The sequence below is a fragment of the Egretta garzetta genome, unplaced genomic scaffold (genome assembly GCF_000687185.1).
Source record: "Egretta garzetta isolate BGI_Z169 unplaced genomic scaffold, ASM68718v1 scaffold912, whole genome shotgun sequence".
Classification (NCBI taxonomy): domain Eukaryota; kingdom Metazoa; phylum Chordata; class Aves; order Pelecaniformes; family Ardeidae; genus Egretta; species Egretta garzetta.
Genome location: NW_009258882.1, coordinates 240,105 through 250,146, shown reverse-complemented (window position 1 = coordinate 250,146; position 10,042 = coordinate 240,105). Strand labels below are relative to the sequence as shown.

Genomic DNA, 10,042 nt, shown 5'->3' with positions numbered 1-10,042 from the left:
GGAAAAAAAAAAAAAGCGGTAGCGTAATGGAATGAATTATTCACATGAGCGGCTGAGACCGTGACTGAGCCCCCGGGGGCGCCCCCGTCGGCATTAGCAACCCTCGCTTTGGTCTGCTGGAGACGCTGCTCTGCCTGGTCAGCTGGGAGGCACCCAGCCCAATTTCACTAAGAAGGTGACGTTTCAGGGGTCCTGCACCAGGCAGGTCGCTCCGTAACTCCGCCACCTGCCTCGCAAAGCGAGGAGACCTCGCCAAGTGCCACGAGCGCTAGGAACTCCCCTCTTGGCCAATACTGCGAAGCATGATTGCATTTCAATAAAATAAAGCACGTGCAGGGGAAGGTCTGATGTTGGGTTAGTCTGAAAACCACTGTTACTCAACCTGAAAATCTCTCTCTAATTATTTACTCTCGATTTCTAGGGCAGAAATAGTTAAGCCCGCTTAAGGCAAAAAGGTGAGAAAAAAGGACTGGTGGAACCAAGTTAAAATGCCTCCAAACTGGACGTGATGCTGTCTTGCTCCACCACATTTTAAAAAATGACGACAAAGAGGCCTTTAAAAATAAAGCCAAGAACACAACCATCTCCTCTTAGGGCAACGGACACCAAAAATCCCCCAAGAAGAGAGCACTTCATGACAACAAGGAGGCCCAAACACCCAAGCACCTCTCCTTGCACCACACGCCACTGCTCTCGTCTCACCTTCCGGTGCGGCCGAGCAGCAGACCCCATGGGTGAAGAATGCATCGGAAGATGCTGGAGGAATGGTCCAGGGTGGGCTGCAGACCCGCGCAAGCGGGACCTTCCACCGGCCCCAAAAGGGCGCTGGTGAGGCTTTGGTGGCTCCTCAAAAGATGGAGGCTGTTGGCTCCTCAAAAGGTGGAGGCTCCATGCTACCACGTGGCGTATTTCCAGTAACACCAGAAAGACAGAGGGCAATCTGGGACAGCCATGCTCGCCAGCATGCCCTGAACCCCAATCACCGTTCCTGCTCTAAGTCCATGGGGAAATGCTTCCTCGTGTCCTTTTGGTCTGCATCTGGTCTCAAAGGCTGCTGGTCTTAAGCAAGTGCGTGGTGGCCCTGCCTGGTTGGCACATGGGACCGGCGAGGGAAGAGCCCAGCTTTGGCAGCCGAGCGCCTGTAGGCAGCAGGGGTTTCTCAGAAGTGACAGCTATCTACCCCAGAGAAGCCAATGGTGTTACTTGTTCAGAAATTGGCACCACAAGGATGTCAGAGAGTAATGAGGTTTTTGAATGGTGGGTAAAGCAATAAATTGCCACCAAACTAGAGAACAAAAGCCTTGAGTCCTGCTGCACATCACTAAACAGGCTGATTACCCACAATTCCTTGCAGCAACCCTGGCCGCCATCACCCTAGGTGGAGAGCGCGTGAGGTCTCAGATTTAAAAAAAAAAAAAAAAGAAAAAAATCAAGGTAGGCTGGGTCACTCTTTGAAGGACATCTTCAAAGAAAACCTTCTGGTGGCATTAACGGCATTATTCGTTCAAGGTGGGATAGTCTTCCAGTATGTCATGAGTAGACCAGGATCGTAATGTAGTCGAGGGGACTAGCGGGGCACTAGGAATATTCAGGGGTGCTCTACTCTCTCCACAAGACGACGATACCGTTTTTAGGCAAGTGAAGGCCTTGGTATCCCAGCTTTTGGCAATATGGAGAATCACATCCTACCTTTGACTGGCTTTGGGTTCAAATAAATGCGGGTGGTGTAAGCAAAGTGCTGTTAGCTACGTAACACCATTATTCTCAAACAAAACAGTCACTTGTCTACAAAAACCCGGCCTGGGCTTGCCTCATGTAAAATACTACGTAGTCTCTCTAAATTATTTCATAGAATCATTGAATCACTGAGGTTGGAAAAGACCTTTAGGATCACCAAGCCCAACCGGTGACTGGCAGTTCAACAGATACTTTTGTGTTTGGAAAGCTTTGCACCTTTATGGAGACAGCAGGGGTTGCAACATGCTCTGGTAGCTCTGTTTAAGGTTCAAACAGGCCCATTCTTTCTGGCGTTGCTGGAAACCACCGTTATTATTTCCATATAGATTTAACAATCGAGTCCTAGACCTTTCGTTTCTCTCAGTTTTAGGAGGGACAGGTTCTTTTTCGTGGCAGCTAAAGTTTCATCCAAGGCCGTCATCACCAAAATGAAGCTGGAGGCACGAGGTTAGAGAAAGGCAATTCTCCTTCTTACTTCTACGGCTTGCGGGAAGCAGTACAAGAGCAAAGCAGCTCACCGAGGCAGGAATTCGGGGCTGCTGGGTTTCCTCTACGCTCCCGGTTGATGGCAAGTGCTTGAACCCCCCAACCCACCCCTGGCAAAGCAGACACAACCTGCTTGCGCCTTGGCAAATGTGGTTTTTCCTAATTTGTTTCTCAGGTCTGTATAATGAGTGCTACGATGTGAAAACCCCTGTTCTGAAGATGACGACGCTAGTAAAGATAAAAACCTCACACGAGCAGGTTCAAAGCAGCAAGGATGAAGGCAGGTAGAACTCAGCGTTGCTCTAAGAGGCTGCGGTGAGTACAGGGAGAAGGGAAAGGAGCTGCAGTCATGGGGGACCCACCCGCTACCAAAGCACAACTTTACATTTCATATCAAACCTTCCGTTATTATGTGTCCATGAAAAAGGATAGAAATGAAATTTGAAAGGGGTTGAACTAAAAATGGAGCTGTAGTTGTGATTTCAAAAAAAAAAAAAACAAAACCAAAACACCACCAACCCAACCAACGGTGGGAGCGCTGAAATAGTGCCGTTAAAAACCACCATGCACGTGTGTGCTTACACAAAGAAAGGAAGGTGTCAAGAAGCACTGCAGAGCAGAGAGGGAGGAGGAGAGGGCTGATCGGCCGCCAGCACAGCTACCCTTTGGCTTCTTCTACGCGTAAAGTCCAGAGACGGAAAGCAAGAGCTCTGTAAAGTGCTGAAGATTTTAGAAGTGTAATGGCAGGTAGAAAAGCACACTGGTCTCGTGTCAGTGGCAGCCCCAGTGTTGGGAGACAGTCTAGGCTTCTAGGAGGAGAAAATAGAAGAGAGGAAAAGAAGGAGGAGAGGGAAACGGGATGGGGAAGGGGCAAAAAAGCGCAAGTCATTAGTAAACATGAACATTCAGGTAGCACCTGCACAACAAGCAATCATTCATTTAGTGCAGCCAGGAGATTTGCCGAAAGCCAGATTAGACACACATGGAATTTCGTCTGAAAATATATCGCCAGCCATGCCGGGGCACGGCGTTGCGCCACACGCCAGAACTAGCGGAGATAAATCAAGATCGGTGGCAAATTGCTATCAAAAGAGCAGCGGCTCGGGATGCTGCTTGAAAGCACAATCTGCAGGGAAAGCAGTGACAAAGCGGTTTTGTGACCCGAGCTCGGGTGGGAGAACGACGAGCAGGCTGGCTGGAGAGAAAGTCCAGCTAGGGAAAGCACGACCACCCGGCAGCGATGCCTCCCTAGCTGACTTCTCGTCTTCCAGCAAGACAGCGGACGGGATCTTGGAACAAGAGGTATCCAGATTAGACCTTAATGGATTTCTTTCCAGAAATTTGTCTTTTTAAACATACAATATTCCTTTGAACTCTAGGCAAATATCCTGCAATAAGGAGTTGCAAACGTTGCACTGTTCAAAAATCACACTTTTTGCAGCTGTTGTTTTAAACCTGCTGTGTTACTTGGCACCCTCTAAGCTTTGCATCGCGCCGGTTCGCAGTTAGCTCCCGAATTCGATACCTGCACGCCCTCAGTCATCAGGAACCACCCACAGTTCCCCCACACCCTCGCTGCCCCCCTCGAGTTGCCCCAGATGTGCACAGCTTCCCTCCGACCCCCGCACCAGCCGCTCTCCTATTGACCCTTCCAGGGAAGAACGGAATTAACAGCGAGGGTTTCGGCCTACGTGCTGGGTAGCCCAGCCAGAGCTCACGCTCTGTCGCTCTCCTTCTCAAAAAAAAAAAAAATCAACCCCCCAGTAAAACCAAATAAGCAATCGGCACGTAAGGCTCAGCACTGCCAAGAACCAGACCCTTCGGAGAAACGGCCAGGCTCCCCCTTTCAGGGAAAGCAAAGGGGTGCAGAGGGGTCGCAGCCGCACGGCCACGGTTTTGGACCCCCCAAGTAAACAGCCAACGTGAAGTCAACCGTTCGCGTTTTTCCTGTACATTCTGAACTGCTGAACTGCAGACAGCCCTGCGCCAGTGGTTTAAATACATCACTGCTATAATAAAAGTAATTCTGCAGTTAATAGAGGGCTTTGCCCCCGAGTGACATTCCGTTTGGATTTATGCCATCTGCTGCATTAACGGCGTTTCGGAGCAGGGCTCCCGCTCAGGAGCCAGCACAGGCTGCCGAACCAGCACCAAGATTTTAGTCCTGACTAATTCTAACCTCTGCTACACATATACACCAGATGTCTGTAGGTGATGCTGCATGCACCAAAACGTTAGCAAGTCATCACCCTGGTTTATTTGATGTGTGGCAATGCTGCCGGTGGTCTAGGCCGGAAAGAGAAGCCGACGTTTGTATTTTCAAATAGCTTAACTACGTCTTTCCCCGAGGTCTGTTTCGGAATCCGACTCAAACACAGCTCGGCTTTCAAAAGCTCTCTCTGTAGCTCTTAACATTGCTTTTTTTTTTTTGGTAGCAAAAAGCAAGTCTCCTTGAGCACCACCTTCCTTGGTCCTCTCTCAGCTGCTCCGTCTCCCGCCTCTGCCCTGGGCCCACGACGCGCATCCAGAAGAATCATTTCAGCTTTAAAGAGAGCCAGATGAGGGAACAGATCCAGCTGAAAGCAAATAAGCCAGCCGAAAACTGAAGGTGGCTTAGGGCCAGGGACAAAAGCACCACTAGTAAACGTAGGGCCAGGCACTACCGACGTCCGTCACCTGGGCTGGAACCTGCCTCTATTTCTGCAGAGCACCAACTGCTCTTCAGCTCTGAAAAAAGCCTCCATTATCTGATGGGAAATTAGCATTTCTCCCTTCCCCTCAAATGTATATGCCTGAATATCTCAAGTATTCCACAGAGAAGGGGGGAGGGGGACGGAGTCCGTGAAATGGTTGCGTTGTGTAAATCTTCTGTTACTCTGAAAAGCCTCATTAACGCAATGCCTACGACTCCTCAGCCTTTGACGTGCTCTTTCTACCGCTTTGATGTCACTTGTAGACAGCCTTTAACAAGAAAAAAAAAAATCCAACTCTACCCCACAAAGATGGAATGTTTAATAAATCAAGAAGCTTCAGACACATAAAAGTGTGTTTGATCAAAGTTATTAGCATGGAGCATGTGAAGAGTTAAACCTCTAGGAAGCTAGCATTAAGTGAAGAACAAGGAATTTTTAAACACAATTTAGAAGTGTAATTAAAAAAATCCCAATCAATTTAATTAGTCATAGCTGGAGTATCATAAACCTGATTTCTATCTCCTTTTACTTATAGATATTTCAAAAAGGGAGGAGGCATCGCTAGGAAGGTTCAGAAGCGTTCTTCCGTTCAGCTTCATGCTAGGTCATCGAAGATGCACAGCTTCCTCTTGACCAGAGCTACCATGGCAAAGTGCAAAGATCAATTTTTATATTCCTATCCTCAGGAAGAACAGGAACGCTTGCTCACGCTAAATAGAACGAGAACAAAAAAGTGTTTGAATTCCCCCCTGCCTCCCACTCCCATACATTCATTATCTCCAGGGGCCTGGCAGGGTGCTGGCGCTGGGAACGTCCAAACAATCGCAGCGATGAATTGCTGAAGCTGAGCTGGAGATCATGACAAGGGAGAGCAAGTAAGCAGCTCTTCCCGATGCCAGGGTGGCAATCGGCTTTCTAGTGTGTCATCCCCCAGAAAACAGAGGTGCTACAGCACGGCCTGTCGGCGTCTCAAAAAGGGAGGAGGCATCGCTAGGAAGGTTCAGAAGCGTTCTTCCGTTCAGCTTCATGCTAGGTCATCGAAGATGCACAGCTTCCTCTTGACCAGAGCTACCATGGCAAAGTGCAAAGATCAATTTTTATATTCCTATCCTCAGGAAGAACAGGAACGCTTGCTCACGCTAAATAGAACGAGAACAAAAAAGTGTTTGAATTCCCCCCTGCCTCCCACTCCCATACATTCATTATCTCCAGGGGCCTGGCAGGGTGCTGGCGCTGGGAACGTCCAAACAATCGCAGCGATGAATTGCTGAAGCTGAGCTGGAGATCATGACAAGGGAGAGCAAGTAAGCAGCTCTTCCCGATGCCAGGGTGGCAATCGGCTTTCTAGTGTGTCATCCCCCAGAAAACAGAGGTGCTACAGCACGGCCTGTCGGCGTCGGCAGCCTCCTCGCCACAGAAGGCGACGATCCACCGGCTCAAGCACGTGGTCGCAGAGTTTGGTCCTGTTCACCCTAAACAGTTCCACTGGAATTTGGTAGGAAACCCCACTCGCAGTAAGAAAGCCTCGTAGAAGGGAACTGGTGTTCATCACGAAGCGTCACTGCTAAAGACGACTGACACAGCACACGCTGGGCTGCTTGGGAAGATTGTTTTCCAGATCCCTCAAGTTTGAAATATTGCTCTGCTTCAGTAACGACACGTGTCCTGCAGCCAAAGCTGCCCTAACACTGTATGAAAAAAGGTTCGGGCCACCTCAATTTCATCTTTGGCGTTGCTAAAGCAAGTATTTGGAGGTACTTACAGAGGGTAGTTTGGGGTGGAGGGAGCAGCTGCAGAACAGACAAAGCACTGTGATTCCAGTAGCAGCTAAGAATCAGTGGAAGAAAAGAACTGCATCAAAGAACTGTGTCATCTGAGGAACATCACCATCAGTCTCACGGGGAACGGGAGAAGACATTCTCACCGGTTAGGGTAGAGTTCAGCCAGGAATATGACGGAGTCACTGGAAAGCCGTTTAGGTGTCAGTGCCCTAGACGTGGCCTTCCCAGCACTGAGCACAAAGGATGCAAGGTCTCCAGAAGGAGGCTTTACACAAATAAACAATTTCAAACCCAAAAGAGAACAAAGTTCTGTTTTGTTTTGAATTCTCTGAAAAGATCATTAAAAAACCCCCAAAACAACCCTCCATGGAGAAACAGGACTCAAAAAGAAGATGCATTTTGTCACTATGAGGTTTTACCGATCCAGTAACAAATAAACGAGTTGCCGTGGTTCCTTCAGATATTAAGCACGTACCTGTGTGGTGATCTTCTATTCCATGGTCACCGTTTTCTACAACTGTTGGCCCAGAAGCTGAAGTATCTGCAAGAGATCAAAGGAAATCTTAGCACTGGATGAAGTTAATCTTAATCCAAGACTTAAAAACAACATTGTAAGGACAACACTGTAACGTTACCCAACACTCACAAGGGGTTTTTCCCCCCTAGAACTGTTTTTGAAATAAGTTGAGTTACCCAAATGGCACCAAGACAGTGCAGCTTAAAAGCTGAAAGGAAGAGCTTTTCAATCACAGAAAAACTAGCCCCATGAAGGAGACTCAGGGCATGACAACTAGAAGCTTCATCATCTATTCATGCCATCACTTCAGACTAAGCTTTCCTAAGGTCCAGTGCTAGGCCACTGTGGCTCTGGATTTCCTTCAAGCAAATAACGCTTCGCCAAGCTGATAAAGTTCGGCAGATTTTGTGGATGAGAGGCAAGAGCAGTTGATATTGTTGACCTTAACACCATCTCCCGTAATGTCCTCATAGACAAATTGGCAAAGCATGGGTCAGATAGCTGCACAGTGAGGTGGATGGAGAACTGGCTGAACAGCCAGGCTCCGAGTTGGGGTCATCGCCAGCACAAAGTCCAGCTGGAGGCCAGTCATAGAATCATAGAATCGTCTAGGTTGGAAAAGACCTTTAAGATCATCAAGTCCAACCGTTAACCTGACACTGCCATCCCACCACTAAACCCTGTCCCTAAGCACCTCATCTACCCGTCTTTTAAATACTCCTAGGGATGGGGACTGTACCACCTAGCAGTGTCCCCCAACAGTTGACACTGGGCCAACACTGTTTAACATCTTCATTAACGACCTGAACAATGGAGAAGAGCACACCCTCCACAAGTTTGCAGATGATACAAAACTGGGAGGAGTGGCTGACACACCAGAGGCTTGTGATGCCATCCAGAGGGACCTGGACAGGCTGGAGAGATGAGCAGAGAAGAATTTCATGAAGCTCAACAAGGAGAAATGCAAAGTCCTGGCATCAATGGAGCAATCAGCCCAGGCACCAGTGTACACTGGGGATCAAGTTGCTGAAAGGTATATCTGAAGGAAAAGCCCTTGGGGTCCTGGTGGCCAACAAGTTGAACATGAACCAGCAACGTGCCCTTGCACAAGGATCAGAAGACCTCAATTTTGGCTTTGACAGCACATCGCTAAAGCAGGTATCGGGGAGAGATTTAGAGACGGGTAGCTCAGGGTGGAAAACCACCGATTCCAAAAAACAGTTTGTAAGATACTTACCACCGAGAGATTTGCTTTATCTTGTTCTGGCATTGCCAGATAAAGTTTTAGCAGGAACTAGGGTTTACCTGCTGGACTTGGTTTTTTTCCTGCAAGACCTAGGGATAGCTGTGGCAATTTGGAGTCAAAGAACGGAACTCTAAACTTGGCTTTGCCGCCTGCTCAGTGGGCTGCCTCAGGAAAGCCACTCCGCTAACAGGTAGCTATCTCCAACTGTAGAATATTTTGGAAAATGCTGCTTGGAAACCATCTTTGGGAATAATTAAGGAATTTAATTAACGTAACGATATCTTTTTTTTTTTAAAAGCACACTTCTTGTTCCAGTTCTTCCTACTCATCAAAACACGCCAGTGAAATTCTGTCGGCACCCCATGACCTCCGACCTGGGCTGCTGAGGGTCAGTAGCTACCATCGCTCAGGCAAACTGCTTGAGGGATTTTATTTGCCTGAGGGATTTTATTTTCTTCAGGTTAGTGCCTTTAAGATCAGACCATGCTCCTTGCAAACGCAGCTGGATTGCGCCCCTATTAACACTGGCACAGGTTGCCAGCAGCACGGTATTTCTGAAGGCCACTGCCACCACGACAGGTGAGTACCACAAGGCCATTTACCTAAATTGAAGATACCAACCTTGCACCAAGCCTTCAACTATTCTCTAATACCTTCTTAAATAAACTCTGCTTAACTTCTAAGAATTTATCCCATTTTCCAGTTGTGAAATGGTGAAGACAAGTCATCGCAAGAACGACACTGGTAGCATTAGTTGAGCGTAACAAGCGGCACCAGCTCTAATGGCAGCTCAGCTCCTCAGGCCACCAGTTCTGCTTGCTGTGAAGAACCACTCAGGGCAATGGCTTAAAAAAATCCTGCCAGTAAATAAAATAAAATCAGTCCCAAAGAGACAGCATTCAGTTACCTGGAGTTGCTGCTGTCCCCTCCCTGAGCTCAAGCAGGTTTAAACCACGTTACCAGCGTACTTTAGACGTAGCACTTCAGGGCTTAATCCAACCCTCGGTAAAGCGAGCACAAAGTCTTTGCAGTTACTTCAGTGGCTCATCCTGGTGTTTTGCAAAAATTCAGCATGAACTTGCCAGACAGCTTATAGAAAAACATCCACCTACATCCTCTTCAAGTAGCTGAAAATACTACAGGAGTCCCTGGACCTGTTTCTCAGCAGTTAAACGCACCAGCTCCTCCTGCTGTCAGGCTTTACAAGGTCCGGTATTTACTGTTACAGTAGAACCGTCCTAACTAGCAACTGGGAGACCTACCACCAGTCACTGAATTTACCCATCCGTTCAGGCAGGGAGGGATCAGGGTCATGGGGTGGTTTATACACCACCGCGTCACCGCTGCCCAGAGGTGGGCTGGTGTCTCGTGGAGGAGCAGGGTCTTACACCAAGATATAAGAAGATATACACTAGATAAAAGGAAGAAATTCTTTCCAGTGAGGGTGGTGAAACCCTGGCAGGGGTTGCCCAGAGAGGGGGTGGAGGCCCCATCCCTGGGACTATTCCAGGCCAGGTTGGCCGGGGCTGTGAGCAACCTGATGTGGTTCAAGGTGTCCCTGCTCCTGCAGGGGGGTTGGGCT

General features: G+C 48.4%; 1 protein-coding gene across 1 annotated transcript in view; it reads right to left on the bottom strand.

Moving 5' to 3' along the window:
- The window catches only part of LOC104121810 (microtubule-associated protein 4), a 163,549-nt gene that overhangs the window by 108,804 nt on the left and 44,703 nt on the right, over positions 1-10,042 (bottom strand). Inside the window, exon 3 of the mRNA XM_035889476.1 lies at positions 7,173-7,238. Within this exon, the coding sequence (XP_035745369.1) occupies positions 7,173-7,238 (66 nt within the window). The remainder of the gene's footprint in view (positions 1-7,172; positions 7,239-10,042) is intronic.